The sequence below is a fragment of the Lathamus discolor genome, chromosome 12 (genome assembly GCF_037157495.1).
Source record: "Lathamus discolor isolate bLatDis1 chromosome 12, bLatDis1.hap1, whole genome shotgun sequence".
Lineage (NCBI taxonomy): Eukaryota > Metazoa > Chordata > Aves > Psittaciformes > Psittacidae > Lathamus > Lathamus discolor.
This window is the reverse complement of record NC_088895.1, coordinates 356,385-376,287: the sequence shown is the minus strand read 5'-3', so window position 1 is coordinate 376,287 and position 19,903 is coordinate 356,385. Positions and strand designations below refer to the sequence as shown.

General features: G+C 52.5%; 1 protein-coding gene across 3 annotated transcripts in view; it reads left to right on the top strand.

The window, feature by feature from the left end:
- The window catches only part of POLE (DNA polymerase epsilon, catalytic subunit), a 28,171-nt gene extending 8,703 nt beyond the window's left edge, over nucleotides 1–19,468 (top strand). The window contains exons 16-48 of one of the 3 annotated variants that reach the window (XM_065692125.1): nucleotides 440–568; nucleotides 1,413–1,515; nucleotides 1,610–1,756; nucleotides 2,342–2,487; nucleotides 3,168–3,316; nucleotides 3,702–3,794; nucleotides 4,040–4,184; nucleotides 4,679–4,836; nucleotides 5,954–6,149; nucleotides 6,863–7,077; nucleotides 7,353–7,455; nucleotides 7,648–7,728; nucleotides 7,809–7,931; nucleotides 8,017–8,235; nucleotides 8,575–8,784; nucleotides 10,060–10,203; nucleotides 10,497–10,637; nucleotides 12,622–12,775; nucleotides 12,858–12,964; nucleotides 13,737–13,913; nucleotides 14,285–14,508; nucleotides 14,657–14,877; nucleotides 15,236–15,440; nucleotides 15,917–16,090; nucleotides 16,256–16,381; nucleotides 16,946–17,078; nucleotides 17,195–17,378; nucleotides 17,488–17,619; nucleotides 17,716–17,909; nucleotides 18,084–18,284; nucleotides 18,572–18,697; nucleotides 18,822–18,911; nucleotides 19,096–19,468. In XM_065692125.1, the coding sequence (XP_065548197.1) occupies nucleotides 440–568; nucleotides 1,413–1,515; nucleotides 1,610–1,756; nucleotides 2,342–2,487; nucleotides 3,168–3,316; nucleotides 3,702–3,794; nucleotides 4,040–4,184; nucleotides 4,679–4,836; nucleotides 5,954–6,149; nucleotides 6,863–7,077; nucleotides 7,353–7,455; nucleotides 7,648–7,728; nucleotides 7,809–7,931; nucleotides 8,017–8,235; nucleotides 8,575–8,784; nucleotides 10,060–10,203; nucleotides 10,497–10,637; nucleotides 12,622–12,775; nucleotides 12,858–12,964; nucleotides 13,737–13,913; nucleotides 14,285–14,508; nucleotides 14,657–14,877; nucleotides 15,236–15,440; nucleotides 15,917–16,090; nucleotides 16,256–16,381; nucleotides 16,946–17,078; nucleotides 17,195–17,378; nucleotides 17,488–17,619; nucleotides 17,716–17,909; nucleotides 18,084–18,284; nucleotides 18,572–18,697; nucleotides 18,822–18,911; nucleotides 19,096–19,209 (5,064 nt within the window). In that variant the 3' untranslated portion in view covers nucleotides 19,210–19,468. Of the gene's footprint in view, nucleotides 1–439; nucleotides 569–1,412; nucleotides 1,516–1,609; nucleotides 1,757–2,341; nucleotides 2,488–3,167; nucleotides 3,317–3,701; nucleotides 3,795–4,039; nucleotides 4,185–4,678; nucleotides 4,837–5,953; nucleotides 6,150–6,862; nucleotides 7,078–7,352; nucleotides 7,456–7,647; nucleotides 7,729–7,808; nucleotides 7,932–8,016; nucleotides 8,236–8,574; nucleotides 8,785–10,059; nucleotides 10,204–10,496; nucleotides 10,638–12,621; nucleotides 12,776–12,857; nucleotides 12,965–13,736; nucleotides 13,914–14,284; nucleotides 14,509–14,656; nucleotides 14,878–15,235; nucleotides 15,441–15,916; nucleotides 16,091–16,255; nucleotides 16,382–16,945; nucleotides 17,079–17,191; nucleotides 17,379–17,487; nucleotides 17,620–17,692; nucleotides 17,910–18,083; nucleotides 18,285–18,571; nucleotides 18,698–18,821; nucleotides 18,912–19,095 lie in introns of those variants that run through there. The other 2 variants (XM_065692124.1, XM_065692126.1) reach the window with 2 other exon arrangements.
- Nucleotides 19,469–19,903: the final 435 nt, after the last annotated feature.

The following is a 19,903-nucleotide window of genomic DNA, read 5'->3' as shown; positions in this document are numbered from 1 at the left end:
CTGGAGCCCAGCCTGGGGATCCAGGGTCTCCACCCCAGCTGGAGGACACAGTTCCTGCACAGTCCCTTTGCAGGTCAAAAAGGAGCAAAGCTCTGAGAGAGCTGGGAAGGGATTTAGTGAGAGTGACCTGCTCAGATAGCCCAGATACTTGTGCTCCTCTTGTTCCCTGCTTTTTTTTTTTTTTTATCAGCTACAGAGTACAGGTCACCCCTCTCCAAAGCTGGGTCTGCAGTTTCTTGGAGGACATCATCAGTTAGTTACTGGGGACTTCTGATCTTTGCTGTTTTCTGCATTAACCCATTTGCACTGTAAAGGTCCTTGGCCAAGTAACCTTTAGGAAATAGTTGCTTTCACCTTCCACATACCCCTACCGACAAAGCCTACCTTGGAGATCCAACCCAAAACCTGCAGTACAGGTGGTCTTTTTGTCTTGCCACAGGTTTGTGATGAAATCAAGGTAAAACTGAATTCCTTGAAGGATGTTCCAAACAGAATTGAGTGTCCCCTTATCTACCATCTAGATGTGGGGGCCATGTACCCCAACATCATTCTGACCAACAGGTTGCAGGTGGGTAGCATCAATCTTGTCTTTCATAATGTATCTTTCAGATGACCTTGATGGTCCCTGTTGTTGAATCTACTTAACATCAAAGGCTGAACTTGCTGCTCAGGCTGCTCAGGCTGCTCAGGGCAGGGGGATCAGATGAGACTGAGTGAAATTCAGGCAGGCTGCCATGGCTGCCAGGTCTTCAAAGGCTGAGCTACAACTCAGTCTGAGGACTCTTCCCAAAGAAACAACACTGGTTTTGTGGGGTTTGTGTTCCCAAAAGGCCCTGGAAAGGAGAACTCTCTGTGTGCAGTTCTGGCGTCCCAGCGTAAGGACATGAGATATTGGAGCAAATCTAGAGAAGTCCATGAGGATGATTGGGGTCTGGAGCACCTCCTATAGGTAGACAGGCTGAGAACATTGGGGCTGTTCAGCCTGGAGAAGCACCTTCTGGTCTCTGAAGGGGTCTACAAGGATTCTGGAGAGGGACTCTTCATCAGGGACTGTAGTGATAGGACAAGGGGTGATGGGTTCAAACTGAAAAGGGAGATTTAAGTTGGATATAAGGAAGAAGTTCTTTACTGTGAGAGTGGTGAGACCCTGGCACAGGTTATTGTGGCTGCCCCATCCCTGGCAGTGTTTTAGGCCAGGTTGGATGGGACTTGGAGCAACCTGCTCTGGTAGGTGTCCCTGCCCATGGCAGGGAGTTGGAACTGGATAAGCTTTAAGGTTCTTTCCAACCCAAACCAGTCTGGGATTCTGTGATGTTCACATCTATGCTCTTTGGCCACCTAATACCTGTTCTGGCATGAGTTGTCCTTTGGAGAGGTGTCCCCTAAGACCTGTGTCTCTTCCTTGCATCCAGCCCTCAGCCATGGTGGATGAGGCCACATGTGCTGCCTGTGACTTCAACAAGCCAGGTGCCAACTGCCAGCGCCGGATGACTTGGCAGTGGAGAGGAGAGTTCAGTAAGTGCAGTGCAGACCATGCAGTCCAACCCACAGGGAGGGAGATGAATTCCTGCTTCTCCGCTGGGAAGCTGATGGGTGCCCTTCTCCGCAGTGCCTGCCAGCCGCAGCGAGTACCACCGCATCCAGCAGCAGCTGGAGTCAGAGAAGTTCCCTGCTCTGGCCCCTGACGCAGCACCCCGCGCCTTCCATGAACTCTCCCGGGAGGAGCAGGCCAAGTACGAGAAAAAGCGGTTGGCAGGTAAAAACACAACAAAAGGAATGAAAAGTGACCGTGGTGATGTGGTTGGTGTCTGCAGTCCAGCCCCTGCACAGCACTCACCAGCACTTGGCTCTTAAGCTGTGGGGTTGGTCCAGCCTGAGTCTGGTCTCGAGCTATGACAGACCTGCTCCAGGACCTCAGCAGGCTCCTGTGCTTTCCACAGAGGGGCCAGGCACTGGTGCCTGTGTCAGTGTTTCTCCTTTTGTCTGCCGAGAGCTGGGAATTTGAGCTGAAATGTGAAAGGCTCCATGTCTGAAGGCTGCTACTTAAAGCCTGTTAAAGAAACATAACATTATCCCGTCACTGAGTGATGCAGAACCAGCCAGCTGGCAGGGGGCAGAGCCTGGGTTTGTGGATGGGCCCAGTGTGCATCAGGATGAGTTTATTTCCTGCACCTGCCTCTGCATCTCCATAAGGAGGTACTGCTTCTCTCCATGCTGGTATCTTGCTTTGCAGTAGGACTATGCCTGATACTTAGATGTCTCCCTGTTCATACTGTGCCCATCCCTCTGCAGTACAGCACCCATCCCTGAGAAGCTCCCCTCTGCTTCTTCCCTTGACTAGATTACTGCCGCAAGGCATACAAGAAGATCCATGTCACCAAGGTGGAGGAACGAGTCACCACCATCTGCCAGCGAGAGAACTCTTTCTATGTGGACACGGTGCGAGCTTTCAGGGACCGCCGCTACGAGTTCAAGGGGCTGCACAAGGTACCAAGCTCAGCTTCTGGTTTAACTGGTCTTGCCAAGGGCAGGACCTCTTGTCTCTCACTGAAAACTTAGGGATTGCTCTCTTCACCCTTGGTACTCAAGAAGAACGTGGTGGAGCTCCTGACAGCTGTGGCTGCTTGCTGCTGAACCTTCAGTGGCTTCTGCCAGGGCATTTAGTGCCTCTGTGATGCTGTCAGAAACAATCCTGCACCTCCAGTTCTCACTGGCATTAGCAAATCCTCAGCTACTCTCTGTTCTGCTGTATCTGATTCATCTGAGTTCAGCCTGAGGCATGGAGAAAAGAGACAAGCTGAGAAGCAAGGCCTAGACCTCAGGTTAAGGAAGAGTTGATTCCAGGAGGATGTTCTAGTTCTCTTCTGGTTGAGGTTTGTGCTAGAGGGGATGAAGGCAAGTTGTTCTTGGAGTGTGCTGAAGGCAACAGTGAGGTCCTGGGACTCTCCTTATGGCAGAGTTAATTAATGAGCCATTTGTGATTCCTCCCAGCTGCTCTGGCCAACTCCTCCTCTGCTGCACAAGAAAAAGGAAAGTTCAGCTGATGCTGATCTTTAGCAAAAATCCTGTTCTAGAGCTGTAATGCTCTGCTGAGGCTGGGGAGGGAGCAGCTGACTACCACCAGTAATGATGTGTGGGGTTGTCATGACCCTGCCTGTGGCTTGCAGGTGTGGAAAAAAAAGCTGTCTGCAGCAGTGGAGGCAGGAGATGCCTCTGAAGTCAAGCGCTGCAAGAACATGGAAATCCTGTATGACTCCCTGCAGCTGGCCCACAAGTGCATCCTCAATTCTTTCTATGGCTATGTCATGCGGAAGGGGTGAGTCTTCTCCCTGGGCAATGCTGGTGCCCTCTGGAAACCAGGATTGCCCTGGGGAGGCTGTCAATTGCTTCCCCTGCTTCTGAAGCACCAGGATGAAGGTAGGTGCTGCCTGTAACACTCTCCTCTTGCTTCTACCAGTGACTTCTCCTCCTGGAGACCCCTGTCAGACATTAAGTGTTGGGCATAAGTGACAGGAATCTTGTCTGTTAGTGGGTTTCCAGCTTTTCTGAAGCATCGAAATTAGGGCAAGGAAAACGATCTACCAAGAGTCCCTGTTTATGTATTTCTTGCCCTTCTTCCTCTGGAGATCCTCCTGCCCTTTCCATAGCTGGGGTTGGCAGGGAGCACTTCATGCTCTTTACTTTGACTGCTCTGCTCACAGAGCTCGCTGGTACTCCATGGAAATGGCTGGCATCGTCTGCTTCACAGGAGCAAATATCATCACCCAGGCCAGGGAACTGATTGAGCAGATTGGGTGAGTATGTGCTGACTTGGGGAAGAGGTCTGCCAGCAGCTGGGACAGATGTGGGAGCATGTTAAAAATCTGAGCTTTCAGCAGTTAATGTTGAACATTCAGACTGCTGACACTGCTGTGGTTATTGTTGGATTGTCAGGGTTTGTTTTGCAGAAGGGACCTCTGCAACAGGCTGCCTCTGCTTTATGGAGGACACAGAGTATCAGCCACTTTCCTCCTGACAGCAACCTTCCTTCCTTGTTTAGGAGACCTCTGGAACTGGATACCGATGGAATTTGGTGTGTCCTCCCCAACAGCTTCCCAGAGAACTTTGTCATCAAGTCAACCAATGCCAAGAAACCAAAGGTGACAATCTCCTACCCAGGTGCCATGCTGAACATCCTGGTGAAGGTGAGTCTTGCTCCCATCCAGGCCAGCTCTGCAGTCTGGTCAAAAGGAAGTGGAGGACTGAAAAGGGAAGAAGACCTCTCTTCCATCTCCGCTCCTGAAGCGGGACGCTGGGGCTGATGGCCCTAATTTGCTGCACAGCTCTCCGCCCCAGAGAGCATCTGGGCAGAGGGAGAGGCTCTGATATCCTTGCAGCAGAGTGGTGTGAGAGAGGCCAGGGCTGGTGTGGGCTCGCTTGTGCCGGCTGGCGCAGTCCAAGCTACAGCAAGGTCCAAATCCACCCTCTGCTGTTCCAGCTTCTGTAAGACAAAATAATGTAACTTTAGGGTCCAAAGCATTTCTCACCTCAACAGCAGGTTGAATGTTCTGATTCTTGACATTGTGCTGTAGCTTTCAGAGGGATCAGTGATCCCTTTGGGCAGTGGGTGCTCGAGGGGCATGTGGTGTCACCAGCCCGGCGGTTGAGTAAAGCTGTTCTCCTGGGGCTGTGCCCATAGGAAGGCTTCACAAATGATCAGTACCAGGAGCTGCAGGACCCGGCCTCCCTCACCTACACCACACGCTCAGAGAACAGCATCTTTTTTGAAGTGGATGGGCCATACCTGGCCATGATCCTCCCTGCATCCAAGGAGGAGGGCAAGAAGCTGAAGAAAAGGTGAGTTTCTAAAGCTTGAAATATTTTCACTTTCGCCCAGAAACACATCAAGCATCTCTTTCCCTTCATGCATGTGGGGCACACTGGTCTTTGGCCCTGGAGCTGTCAGCATGCTTGATTTGCTGGCTTTAAATGGCAAGTTCCTTACATCAAATCATCTTTGAATCAAGTCTCCAGTGCCGTACTATGGCAGTAGTTTAGAAGATAACAGCAAAACAACATTTGTCCAGCTTGGTGACCAGCCTGATCTCTGTCTTCTGCTCTGAGGTGTGCAGGAGAACTTTGTCTTATCTTCTGAGGACTGCTTATATTCAACCTAATCTGTTTAACCAGTTCCTGCCTTCTCATCTCTTTGGACTTCACAAACCTCCAGAAACATCTAGATGTTTCCCTGTCCTTCTCCATCTGCAAGAATAGGTCCTGCCATTACTGTTGCATTACAGGATAGTAGTACTCAGACTCCACTGATTTCTCTGCAGGCTCCCAATCAGGAACATGAGCTGGAGCAGTAGTAACTGCTAGCTAGAGGGGTGCCCACAGACCTGGGTCTGGCTCCAAACAATGCTGTCACTGCCCTTCAGCACCCTCTTTTTACAGCTTGTGCTGCTGTATACTTAATGCCCCATTGGATGAGCTTCAGCATTCACTTTCTCCTGTCAGTGTCCTTCTGCAAGCAGTAAGTCCCTGTCACAGAGGTCAGGGTGATGCTAAGCACTGAGCAGGCTCTGCTCGTAGAACTCTTATCTCGGGGCCTCTTGGTATATTGTAGTTTGGGGATGTTACAAGTGCATTTATTTCTTGGTCACTCTTCAGCCTCGAGCTGGCTGGCAGGCACCATTGTTGGTGGAGGAAACAAAGGCTGCGCCCACAGGAACGTGGTCGGGTGGGAGAAGAGCTGGCCAAGTGATGTGGCTTCTTGTAGCTGATGTTCCCCATAAGGCTTCTGTAGACCAAGTTGAAGCAGTTGGTAGAGCAGCTGTAGATATTCTGAGTTCATTAGTGCTGAGCACCAGCTGCAATGCTGAACACATGCCCTGGCAGAGGAGGGACACCAGCAGGATCCTGGAGGCCATGTCCCTTGGCACAGGCCAGGCTCTGCCCATGCAGTGTCTCCTAGGTACGCAGTGTTTAATGAGGATGGGTCCCTGGCCGAGCTGAAGGGGTTTGAGGTGAAGCGCCGGGGAGAGCTCCAGCTGGTGAAGATATTCCAGTCTTCAGTGTTTGAAGCCTTTCTGAAGGGCAGCACCCTGGAGGAGGTCTACGCTTCTGTGGCTAAGGTGGCAGATTACTGGCTGGATGTGCTCTACAGCAAGGTAAGTGCACTTGTCTGTGCTCCCCGGGCAATCAGGGGAAGAAGCATCAGATCTGGTTGGGCACTGTGGAGAGGCTTGCACAGAGTAGGTGGTTTGCTATTCTTCTGATTGTCTCTTCCATTTTATTTCTGCTGCTTTGGTTCTCTAGGGCTGCTGTTTAGTGTATTTTAGTGCAAGTGCTATGCATTCAGCTGTAGCTATGGGTGTGGTGTCCTTCTCCAGTCATCTCTTTCACGGAGCTGGTCTGATGGCCCTCATCACCTCAGGGACGTTAGCTAGGGGCAGAGAATTACAGTTCCTGGCCTCTGCCGAGTGTTGTAAGAGAAGCACAGAGACATCAGATACACAATAACTGGGGCAGAACAGAGAAAATGGAATAAAGTGGGGGGGCCTGCTGCCAAGATGGGGGTGTCCAAGAGCCTAGTTGGGTCCTCGCATTTTGCGGTGACCTTAGCCAACAATTTCTTGGTGAACCTAACTACTCTGCAGCACAAAGCAGCATTGCCATAGCCCAGCACTGCCAAAACCAATGCAAGTCTCAAACCTACACACTCATTTTCATAAGTCATGTTGGCAGCTGCCACAGGGAGTAATTTTGCAGGCTCCCTGTAGAGAGCCAGACCAACTGGGGGTTGGCACTCCCCATATCTGACAGCAGCAAGGTTTGATCATGAGGTTCTTGATAGGTTTGGGTTTTTCCCCCTCTCTTTCAGGCTGCCAACATGCCTGATTCAGAGCTGTTTGAGCTGATCTCGGAGAACCGGTCCATGTCACGCAAGCTGGAGGACTACGGGGAGCAGAAGTCTACGTCCATCAGCACTGCCAAGCGCCTGGCAGAGTTCCTGGGGGACCAGATGGTGAAGGATGCAGGGCTGAGCTGCCGGTTCATCATTTCCAAGAAACCAGAAGGATCTCCAGTGACAGAGAGGTAACCCCACCTTGAGGGGGGCTTTTGATGGTGCTGGGGGCAACCAAGAGGGGAAGGAAAGGGTAGCAGGAGGTGAGTGAGCTGGTGTGGTGTGGCCAAGGGGCCCCACATCTGCTGGCTCAGCCCATGAGCAAGACAAGTGATGGGTAACCCCATACAACTACTGCGTAGTGGCCTTGCGGCAGGGGGAGAGGAAGCCTGGAGGGTCTCCACAGGCTGGGAAAGGGGGTGGTGTGCTGCCAGGTGGGTAATAGGTGCTTCCCTGCCATCCCCAGAGCCATCCCTCTCGCCATCTTCCAAGCTGAGCCCAGCGTGCGCAAACACTACCTCCGAAAGTGGCTGAAGAGCCCTTCACTGCAGGACTTCAACATCCGTGCGGTGAGTAGGGCACCTCTGCAGGTGGGACCAGGCTCTTGGACAAGGGCTCATCCCTTTGAAGGAATGACCCGACCAGCGGCTGCTTGCACTTACAAAGTGTAGTACTGGGGGTCCTGAGGAGACGCTTGGTCCTGCATCTGGTGGTCTTCGACTCAGCTTTCTTTGCTACCTGCTGCTCTTCCTTCTTCACAGATCCTGGACTGGGACTACTACATTGAGAGACTGGGAAGCACCATCCAGAAAATCATCACCATTCCCGCAGCCCTGCAGCAGGTATGGCTCGGGGGATGGACATGGGGCAGGAGAGGGCTTTGGCCAGGGGACTCAGTGTGATTTGGGGATATGTTCTTCAGGTAAAGAACCCAGTGCCACGGGTCCGGCACCCAGACTGGCTCCACAAGAAACTCCTGGAGAAGAATGATGTGTACAAACAGAAAAAAATCAATGAGCTCTTCACTTCGGAAGGCAAGAGACAGGTGAAGAGCATGAGGGGAAGGTACTGGCTGTGGTGGTGAGTGTTCTCCTGCAACCCACCTCCTGCTGCTGTCCTTGCTCCCTCAGGTCCTCACCAACCAGCCCCCAGAGGGGAAGCCCAACTCACAGATTGGTGACATAGAGGATTTTGGGGCTGCCAAGACCCGTCAGCCAGCAGTTCCTATTGCAAACAAGCGGAAGAGAGTCCCTGCAGCAGAGGAAAGCCAACAGATGTCTCAGTACCTTGAGCTATCCCAGTCCTGGCGAGAGATCCTGGGTCCACCACCGCCCTTAGGTACCACCAAGGTAGGTGAAGCAGACTGGGCATAAGATGACCTGGGGTTGTGCTTGTCCACCTAAACGGCTTGAGTGCTTGAGGAGCTTGAGTGCTTGAGTTGCTTGAGGAGCAAGCTGTAGGTCTCCTGAAACCCTCTGCATGCCCATGGCTCACAGCTACAGCGAGAAATAGAACCAGGAGATGGAGAGTACACCCACTGATGGGGAAAAGGGGGGCGATGGCTTCACAGCGGGGGCAGGAGCATGCTGTGGGGCTGGGGAATGGAGGGTTGGGTGCATGGCAGGGTGCTGGGGGCTGGGCAGCCAGTGCTGGTGTCTGCCTCGACTCAGGGCGCTGTCCCTCCACAGGAGCAGCGCCTGGTCTGGCTGCGCTACCACCAGAAGAAGTGGGAGCTGCAGGCACGGCAGCGGCGGGAGCGACGCAAGAGGCGGCGCCTGGAGGATGGTGGGGAGGCAGCAGTGGGAGGAGGCGCCCGCCAGGCGCTCTCCAAAGGGCTGGGCAGTTACCTGCGCCGGGCAGCACGCAGCATCCTGGACCTGCCCTGGCAGATCGTGCAGGTACTGGGGACAGGCCCTGCCATGGGGACAACCTCGGGCTTGAGCCTCACGTTTTATATTGCTTGTGGTCAAATGGTGATGTTCAAGGACTGCTGACCCTAACGCCACTCTGTGTTAACCTTGGGGAGGCTGGTGGGGCTGCAGAGCCTCAGGCTCATGCATGCCTATGTGGAAACAGGGGCCCACAGACTCATTCTTGATGGGGAATCTAGGATGTGTGTAGCTCTGCCAGTGGGGCAGTTCCAGTTCATCCCATGAACTGCTCCAGTTCATCCCAGGAACAGCACTGTGCAGTAGTCACAGAACCTCAGAAACACTGGCTGAGAGTGAAGGCAGCTTTGGGGTCTGTCTGGTCCAACCCCCTGCTGAAGCTTAGTGCACCGAGAGCCAGTTGTCCAGGACAGTGTCCAGAAGGCTTTGGAGTGTGTCTGAAGTGGAAGACTGCACAACTTGCCCAGACAGCCCGTGGCAGGGCTTTGTCACCTCACAGGGAAAAAGTGTTTCCTGACATGCAGAGAACCTCCTGTGTTCAGGTTTGTGCCCATGGCCTCTGGTCCTGCTGCTGGGCACTACTGAGAAGAGCCAGGTTCTATCCTCTGCACTTCTCTTCAGATATTTATATACACTGATGAGAGTTCCTGCAGCTTTCCCTTCTCCAGGCTCAACAGTCCCAGCAATCCCAGCCTTTCTTTATATGAAAAATGCTTCAGTCCTTCCATCATTGTGGCCCTTTGTTGGACTCTCTCCAGAATGTGTCTTTCCTGTACTGGAGATCCCACAACTGGGCACAGCATGCCTGTGGTAATCACAGGATTCCAATGATGTCTGGAATCAGCCAGTGTACAAATGCAGAGGTGGAGTGGTGCCATCCAGGCATTTTCACAAATCCTCATTACCTGTGGCCATCTGAGCCTGGCCCCTTGTCACCCACTTCATCTTTCAGAAGGGCCTTCAGAGCTGCAGGCAGTCTTCGTGCAAAGCATGAGCTTGAGATGAGACGGCTGGTCCAGGATGTCAGAGTGACTTGGCTGACATCAGTGGTCAGCTTGAGCTAGTTGGCCAGCCTTACTTAGCCAGAGGGTTTTCTGCATAGTGCCCTAAGATGGTGGTAAGACTTAAGGGCTCCAGTGCTGCCAGTGTTAACTCTTTAAGCCCCCTGCTTTCTTTGTGGCCACCAGTGGGCCATATAGATCCTCAAAGGGCTGCACAGCTTAGATATAAGCACTGATAACATGTTGGATCTCCCAACATTAACTGTACCATTGTGTCCTGCAGATTGCTGAGACCAGTCAGCCTGGACTTTTCAGGCTGTGGGCAGTCATTGGAAGTGACCTGCACTGCATCAGGGTGAGCATTCCTCGGGTCTTCTATGTCAACCAGCGTGTCCCAAAGCCAGAGGAGGGAGCAGCCTACAGGAAGGTGAGGACCTGACCCTTCTGGAAGGGGAAACAAGCATCTGCCTTGCAGGCCTTTGCTCTCTCATGCCATGGGTGTATCTCATCCAGTACCCAGTCCTGCTAATCCCAGCCTTCCCAGAAAGCAGGTTCTCTGTTATGGGAATTTGTAACAAGCATGAGTATAAACCAGATTTCTTTAGGAGAGAAGAACACCAGGAGCTGGGCTGGCTCCTGTCCCAGTTCCCTGCAGCCCTTACAAGTGCCCCACTACTGGCAATGGTACCATGTGGTGTGATGTGTCCCTTGCCTTGGCAGGTGAACAGGATCCTGCCCCGCTCAAACTTAGTTTACAACCTGTATGAATACTCGGTCCCTGAAGACATGTACCAAGAGCACATCAATGAAATCAATGCAGACCTCTCTGCTCCGGACATTGAGGGGGTGTATGAGACACAGGTAACTTCTTTGGGTACTCGTTTAGAAGGGTTGCTGGGTAGCAGCTCGTTGGTCTGAATGCCAGTGGAGCAGGAGGATACCTGCCTCTTAGAAATTCAACACCTTGGTGAGACACCAAAAATCAAAGACCCTCTACAGCAGAATCCTGGGCAATACACCCGTGTTCATCTGGGCAGAGACACTGAGCATCAGCACACGTCAGGGAAAGGGGGTTTGGTTTATTTGGAGTTAGGAAACTTTGAAGAAGAAAGGCATCATTTAAGGAGAAAGGATGATCTTCCTCCAAACCAGGGCCAGCCTGCTGTTGTTTGAACCAGAAAAGATAAGGGATATTGAAAGATGGGTGAGAACCCAGCGTGTGTGGAGTTGTACACAGGTTTGAGTGCCTTGTCTTCTGAAACAAGGTAAAAGCTTTAGAGAGAAGAATAGGATACAGCTTGAAAGTTTAGGGAAGAGCAAGAACAGACTAAACAGTTTAGTACAAAGCAATCAAGCCAAAATTAAATTTACCAGTGCTGAAAGCCTGAAAATGAGGAAGGGAAACTGGGATGCTTCTAATGAGGACATTGGTTTGTTCAGCAGCATAAAACCTGGTGACAGGAATTTCATGAAGAAGACATTGAAGTTTCAGGACCTGACCTACATGGAAGTAGGAGAGAAGGTTTCACAATTGTAAGAGCATCATAGAGTGGGGAGAGTTCAATTCTTGAAGTTGTTACAACCTGGGACGTGTTACAGTGAGGCATGATAAAAGAAACCATTTTTAGTCACCTCAAATTTCTGCTTGTAGAAAATATGGATAAAGGTCCAGGCACAAGGCAAGGTACAACTCTTAGTAAGCAGCACCCAAAACTCATTTCACATTACTCTGCCAATGTGACTAGGGTGTACACAAATTCATCATATCTGTAGGAGATCTTCTAGAAGCCAACCTGAGCCCTCTCTGCAACCACAGTGTTTAATAAGTGGTACTAGGTAAGATTTTCAAGAAATCTGAAGAAGAAATTAAAGTTAGCAACTGTAGTAAAACAAGGGGTATGGAGATGTTTTAAAGGTATAAAAAGAAGTGAAATGATCAAGGGGTTGCAGCATCTGTCTTGCAGGGGGAGGCTGAGTGAGCTGGGACTTTTCAGCCTTGGGGAGAAGAGGCTCAGGGGACCTCCTTGGTGGAAGGACTGAATGAGAGGAGCCAGGCTTTTCTCAGGCGTGCCCAGGGAGAGAATGGGAGGCAATGGGCACAAACTGAAAAGTGGGAAATTCTGTGTAGCCATCAAAAAGCAGCAAAGGGTGTTTGAGGAGGTTGCCCAGAGGGTTATGGAGATACAGAGGACCCAGGTGGACAGTCTCCCAAAAAATGTAGCAGGACTAACACAGAAGAATAATGAGGAAGATGCAAGGAAGATTTCCTTGCCGGGATGGGATTTAGGTGCATGGGGATGCTTCGGTTTGCTAAAGGGATCTGAAAATGGGATATTCTACAGCATCTATGAACTCAAAACTGGCATGAGGAAAATATGAGTAGCCAAGAAATATTTATTATTACTTGTCATTGTTTCGGGACTTGGTCCCACAGCAAGTCATCCAGGAGCAATCTTCTGCAGCTGTGGAGTTCACAGCTGCAGGGTTAATAAAGCAGGGCAAATCAGTGGTGGATGTCCCATCACGCTGGTTATCTGGTGGTTCAGCTGAAGCCTTTGTCTTGAGGGAGTGCCAAACCACAAGTTGCAGACTTGCAAGATTGCCCAGATACCGTTCCACACATCCTCCACAGTATCTGCTGCTGCCCTTGATGGTGGATAAGAACACGTGTAAATTAAAATACATGTTCTGTATCTCCAGCACTGGCAGGGAGATACCAAACTCATATGGAGGCACCTCAGTTATGTCCTGCCCGTGTTTTTTAAGCCAGGTTCTAGGTCTGAAAGCCCAGACAGTAGCTTGGTAGTGGAATGTGGTCCCACCACATCTCTCCTCATTGTTACAGGTGCCGCTGCTCCTCCGCGCCCTGATGCAACTGGGCTGTGTGTGCATGGTCAGCAGACAGCTTGTTGGGCACCTGGCAGGGCGGGAAGCTGAAACCTTCAATATCGAGCACCTAGAGATGTGCTCACTGGCCCAGTTCACATACCTGGAGCCAGGTGAGGTGCTTGGGAGAGGGCTTGGGAGCACCCAGGACCAGGTGCCTGCAGGTACCAGTCATGATCTGTGCTCTGTTCCTAGGAAGCATTCGCCACATCTACCTCTACCACTGCTCCCAGGGCAGCAAGGCGCTCTTGGGCCTTTTCATCCCCTCACAGCGCAAAGCTGCCGTCTTTGTGCTGGACAAGGTAAGGTGGGACTTTGGGGGTTGGAGGGTTGGGGTGCTGGGGATGAAAACCTAGACATGTCCCAGCAGTGTGCACTTAAGCCCAGAAGCCCGCCCTGTGTGCTGGGCTGCATCCCCAGAATGTGAGTGACAGGTCAGGGAGGGGATTCTGCCCCTCCACTGCGCTCTGGGGAGACCCTGATCCAGCTCTGGGGCAACAACACAGGAGGGATGTGAAGCTGTTGGAGCCAGGCCAGAGGAGGCCACAAAAAAGAGGGAGGAGCACCTCTGCTATGAGGAAAGGCTGAGTGGGGATTTTTCAGCATGGAGAAGGCTCTGGGGAGACCATATTGTGGCCCTTCAATACTTAAAGGGGACCTATAAGAAAAACGGGGAGAGACTTATTAGTAGGGCCTGTTGTGATAGTTTAAACCCATCACCCCTTATTCTAAAAGAGGGGAGACTCAGGCTGAACATGAGGAAGAAACTTGTTACCATGAGAAACATTAGCACAGGTTGCCCAGAGTGGTGGTGGATGCACCCTGGGCAACCTGATCTAGTTGAAGATGTCCCTGTTTATTGCAGGGGGATTGGACTAGATGACCTTTGAATGTCTCTTCTAACCCAGACTAACCTGTGATTCTGTGATGGGGATCAGACAGTGGGAGGTTTCTGCCACGTTTTGAAGGGCTTGGTGAAAGGCACCTCATGATGCATGGAGGGAAGAACCCTGTGGCACCATGGAGTGCAGGGTCCTCTCCCCCTGGCTCTGACCCAGTTCTGCTTGGGTGCAGGTCCGCAGCAACCAGATGCCAAATCTCACCACCCTCTTCTCGGCGGAGCGCAGTTCACTGCTGGAGAAGGTGGGTGAAGAGCTACTGCCCCCAGACAAGCACACCTTTGAAGTGCGTGCTGAGACCGACCGCAAGACCATTTACAGAGCCATCCAGCGGCTGCTGCTGGGCTACAAGGTGAGATGAAGGTGTCAGGTCTCTGCAGGACCTTGTCCTTGCAGGCATGTGGGAAGGGGAGGATGCTGGGGAAGGCACTGGTCAGCTGTTGGCCCACAGGTGAAGGTAGAAAGTGAGTGTTGCTCAAGGGCTTTGTTTCGCTTGGGGTGGCTTGCCTAGGGCAGTGCCAGCACTGAGGCCATCTCAGTATTTCCTCCCATCTCTGTGCTCAGCTAGAAAGCTGGTTTCACAGAGGTGGGTAGTTCAGGAGCACTGGTGTGTGCTGTCCCCACCATGGGGACCTGCTGTGGGACAGGGTATCTGGCACTGCAGGTGTCCTGAGTGAAGGCACTTCCTGGAGAGGTGCATCAGGACATGTTCTCTTCATGCAGGATGAGCACCGAGGCCCCACACTGGTGGCTGTGCAGTCTAACTGGGAGCTGAAACGGCTGTTGAGCGGGATCCCCATCATTGAAGAGTTCCCTTTGGTTCCCATCCAGCTGGTAGATGACATCAGCTACTCGGTCCTGGACTGGCAGCGCCACGCTGCCTGCCGCATGATCCGCCACTACCTCAACCTGGACACATGCCTCTCCCAGGCGTTCGAGATGAGCAGGTGCCTGAGGCAGCCTTGTCCCCCGGGGATGCCATGCCCTTGCTGGGACTATGGGAAGCTGCCTCATCCCTTGAGGGCAGGAACAGGGGGTCCCTGTTTCCTCTACAGCTGTGCTCACCCCATGACTATTCACCTCTCTGTGCCCCAGGTACTACCATATCCCAATTGGGAACCTCCCCAGTGACATCTCTACCTTTGGCTCCGACCTGTTCTTCTCCCGCCACCTCCGTCGTCACAACCACTTGCTGTGGCTGTCACCCACAGCCCGCCCAGACCTGGGGGGTAAGGAGGCTGATGACAACCGCCTTGTCATGGAGTTTGATGAGAGAGCCTCTGTGGAGATCAACAACCCTGGTTGCTACTCCACAGGTGAGGAGGGAGAAGGGTAGTAGCACTGTAACAGACTAGCTGAACTGTTCATCCCTGGTGACCCTAGGACAGGCCTTTCTTGGAGGCAGGAGCTGCTCCAGTAGTAGTAAGGTCTGAGCTCCTCTGCTGCAGCTTCCAAAAAAATTAGTGTTGTCCAGAGGATGAGTAGATCCAAGTCTTGCTGGAAGACTTGGCCAGTCAAGACAGTCACACCTAGGAAAGTGTCTTCCCACTCAGTGTGACAACACATATAGATCATCTTTTAACTGTGAAAAGCTTTTGTGGCAGAGGGGCAAGGGGGAGTGTCCTGCTTGGTCCTTTGCCCTCCCTGCCTCTGAGAGGTTGTGTTTGCTGTTAGTGTGTCTGGAGCTGGACATCCAGAGCCTGGCTGTAAACACGGTGTTGCAGTCCCACCACATAAACGACATGGAAGGAGGCTCCAGCATGAGCGTCAGCTTTGATGTGATTCAGCAGGCATCCCTAGAAGACATGGTGACAGGGAACCAAGCTGCCAACATCCCAGCCAGCTATGATGAAACTGCCCTCTGCTCCAACACTTTCAGGTATGGCTGTAGGAGCCAGCAGGAGGTGGATCACCTGGTCTCCATCCTGGCAGGTCTCTGTGAGGGTCCTACCTCTCATTCCATCCTTTATTGTTTCCTAGACTTGTGCCAGAAGTGGGGCTTGTGGGGTACTCTAAATACAAATTCAGGTCTTAAGAGCAGGGTAGACATCTTCTCCAACAGACTTTTGAAGATCCTGGCTCAGAACTGCCTGGTGGTTCAGACAGCAGATGTTTGGATGTTGGTGAAGATCCAACCTTTTCCTGTTGGCTTTTCCTGTTTCTGATTTCTTCAGGCTCCACCAAGTTAGAGAGGCACATATTTAACCTGTGGCTCATGTGTTGAGGGCTCGCATGTCTCTGCTCTGGCAGAGTTCCCACTTTGAATCCTCCAGTGTATCTGGAAGGGGAAAGGGGTCTCTCATGGCTTGTGGGGTCTTTCATGGCCGGTGGAGTGATGCCTCTGCTCCCTGGCAGGATCCTGAAGAGCATGGTGGTGAGCTGGGTGAAGGAGATCACGCAGTATCACAATGTCTACGCAGACAACCAGGTCATTCACTTCTACCGGTGGCTCCGCTCTCCTTCCTCTCTGCTTTATGACCCAGCACTGCACCGCATGCTCCACAACATGATGAAGAAGCTTTTCCTGCAGTAAGTGAGACCTGGAATGTGCCAGTCTAGTGAATGGGGAGGGGACAGGCACGACTGCTGCAGCCTCCAGAGAGGTGGGCAGTAAGTTGGACCTCCTGTCTTCCATGGGTTGCATCTGCCCCTTGGGCTTTGCTTTCCTGCCCACTGCCTCTTGTTCCTGTGCAGGCTGGTGGCAGAGTTCAAGCGTTTGGGCTCCTCAGTGGTTTATGCCAACTTCAACCGGATCATTCTGTGCACCAAAAAGCGGCGCATTGAGGATGCCATCAGCTACATGGAGTACATCATCAACAGGTGGGGGCTTGCCAAGCCAGGCTTGGAGATCCATCCTGTGGATGATGGAGCAGGGCTCGGGGCCAGGGTGGAGGATGCTGATTCTTTGCCTTTCAATGGACCTGGGCACTTAATTTCTGTTTCTGGTGGGGTTTTTTTTTTTTTATTATTTTTTTTTTTTTTTTTTTCATTTTTGGCAAAGCTATGAAAGGGCTGAGGTTTTCCAGCCCTTGTTCTCTTGCTGTCATCCCTGGAGTAGGGATCTGCCCCTTAGCTGTCCTCTATAGGTAATATTTCAAGAGTACTCATAGGTTTCAATCCGGAAGAGACTTTCAGGAGGAACTTGCGGTGCCCAGCATCTTATCCTCTGGCTGGCTTTCAGGTCCCATGTTACAGCTACCTTGACACAAGAATAGGGAGCCAAGACTTCTTGGGCATGACTTCCCCTGGGGTCTCTGCTAGTGGTTGGATGGGATAGGGGAACTCTTTCCTTGCCAGCACCACCTCCTCATGGAGTCCCACGGAGAAGGCTCTGAGTTAGGGAAGATGCCAGCGGTGTGGCTGACTGCAGTTTCTTCCTTCCAGCATCCACTCCAAGGAGATCTTCCATTCCCTGACCATCTCTTTCTCCCGCTGCTGGGAATTCCTACTCTGGATGGATCCAGCAAATTATGGAGGTATCAAGGGAAAAGTGGATTCTCGCATCCACTATGGAGAGGTAAGAGACTGGAAGTGTGCAGGACTCCAGAGGCAGGGTGCTGGGGGGCTGAGATGAGTGGGGAGGTGTTGGCTGGGCATGAGGAACTGCTGTGATATCACTGGGTCCTCCAGAAGGACACCAGCAAGAGTCAAGTGTTGGAGGAGGAGGAGGACAGTGAGGAGGAGGAGGAGGTGGCAGTGGGGGAAGAAGAGGAAGGGGAGCTGAATGTAGAGGAGCTGCTGGAGAACAGCTGGAACATCGCGCAGTTCCTGCCTCAGGCCGCCTCCTGCCAGAGTTACTTCCTGATGATTGTGTCAGGTGAGCTGTCCCAGGGTGGGATGGGGCCACTTGTACCTCCCCAGTGGCAGGGAGAGCCTGCAGTGGGGCAGCTGCTGGCACAGCTGGAGCCTTGCCGATGTCTCCCCAGCCTACATCGTGGCCGTGTACCACAGCATGAAGGAGGAGCTGCGGCGCAGTGCCCCTGGGAGCACCCCTATCAAGAGGAGGAGCACCAGCCAGGTGCCCCAGGAGGCACTGGGAGAGATGGGGGCCATGCCTGGTGAGTGCTGAGCCATGGGGCAGCCCTGGAGCCACCCACCTTGCGGTCCCCATATGCCACCGTATGGGTCAAGTGCTCTCTGCTCCATCTCTCTAGGCATGATCACCTTCTCACAGGATTATGTGGCCAATGAGCTCACCCAGAACTTTTTCACCATCACCCAGAAGATCCAGAAGAAGGTGTCTGGTTCTCGAAATGCCTCTCAGCCTTCGGACATGTTCCCAGTGCTGCCTGGTTCCTACTTGCCACTCAACAACCCAGCTTTGGAGTTCATCAAATATGTTTGCAAGGTCAGCTGTGTGAGCCAGGCCCCATTTCTGAAGGCTTGTGATCAGGGCTCAAATTCTGGTCCTTGTCCACTTTGTCTTGCCCTGCGCCCGTATGAGGTCATGAGGATATGAGCTGCCCTGGTGAGGACACTGTCTTCTTCTCTGCAGGTAGACTCACCTGGCTTATTCTTGTAGGTCCTTTCCCTGGATGCCAACATAACCAACCAGGTGAACAAACTGCGCCGGGACCTGCTGCGTCTCATTGAGGTGGGCGAGTTCTCAGAAGCTGCCCAGTTCCGGGACCCTTGCCGCTCCTACGTGCTCCCTGAAGTCATCTGCAGGAGCTGTAACTTCTGCAGGGACCTGGACCTGTGCAAGGACCCTGCCCTCTCCCAGGTGCAGCTTCATTTGTAGGGACACCAGATACCCCAGCATGGCAATGCTGCAGGCCGGTTCATCACATTACCTATTTTCTCTCTCAACCCCTTTGCTTTTTGGTCTACTTGCTGCTGGTGACTAATCTCCCCTAAAGGCCATTCTCTGTTCACCCCTTTTTCTAGCTGCTTGTGACAGGTCTGAGCATCCCTTGGCTTTGGCTGGTGCTCTGTCCTATCCAGAAACCAGTTACCACCTCCCCATGTTTGGGACTCCTGCTGCTCACCTCCTATCTCTTTTGCGCCTAGGATGGGTCAGCGGTGCCTGGCTGGGTCTGCTCCAACTGCCAAATGCAGTACGACTCCAATGCCATTGAAGCAGCACTGGTGGAAGGCCTGCAGAAGAAGCTGATGGCCTTTGTGCTGCAGGATCTGGTGAGTGTGGGACTCCCTGGCTCTGCCCATCCCCCTGGCTGGCTGAGGCTAGACACATTCACTCTGCCCAGGCAGAGAGGTGAGCAAGGAGACAAGCTCAAGCCCAAAACTCTTTGACCTCAAGGTGTGCAAGAAGTGTCATGGCGTGAAGGAGAAACACATGCCGGTGTACTGCAGCTGTGCTGGAGACTTTGCCCTCACCATCTCCTCCCAGGTATGCCTGCACCCTCCTGCCAAGCGCAGTCCTATGCTAGCAGCTCCAGCAAGGACCCCTGCAGTGCCCTGTTCCTTCTCTGTCTCCTCTAACTTCTTGTCCTTGGGGGACAAGTCCTGCCCAGCCACCTCCTGGAGCCCCCAGGAGTGCTGAGTTGCTCCTCTCCGTCTTGCCTTCTCCCCAGACCTTTATGGACCATGTCAAAGTCTTCCAGAACATCGCCCGGCACTACAGCATGGCCTATCTGCTGGAAACCATTGAGTGGCTGCTGTGCACCAATCCGCAGCCCCAGCAATGAGGTGTTGGGGGGGGGGTCTGCTCCTCCTGCTTGCACCGGGGCTGTGTCCTGGCCACGGGAGCGTGGTCACGGACAAGAGAAGCTGTGCCCTGCTCCTGCCCCAAGGAGCCGTGCCGGGGCTGGGGCTGTCTTGGCCCCGTTCCCCTGCAGGGGGCGCTGGTGAAACAAGGGACGACCTGTGCTCCCCAGCTTGCTGCTGGCCCCCAGCTCTACTTTTAATAATATTTCTATAAATAAATGGACTGTAGAATCCAAGGAATATACCCGAGATCTGTTTCCTGTTTTGCATAACGATCTCTCCTCAAGGATGTCCCTGTCTCTATTACAAAGCATTTCTGTTAGCCATTTAGCCTATCCTTTACCAACTTGAGATCCCAGGTAGGAGCCACAAACTCCTCCAGCCAAGGTAATTGAGATGTGCTTCATTTTTTGTCTGGAGATCTCTCCTACATGATGTTCATGCCTCTCCTGAATAATATTCCCTGGAATCATTCAGTCAATTCTTTAGGAATTTTAGCTCCCAGATAGCAGCCCCGACTCCTCCAGGGAAGATAACCAAGATGTGTTTCCCCTTTTGCTTAAATATCCCTCCTTCAGGATGCTCCTGGCTCTATTACAAAGCATTTCCAAGAGTCATTTAAAATACTCATAAACATCCTGAAATCCCAGATAGCAGCCTGAGACACCTCCAGGG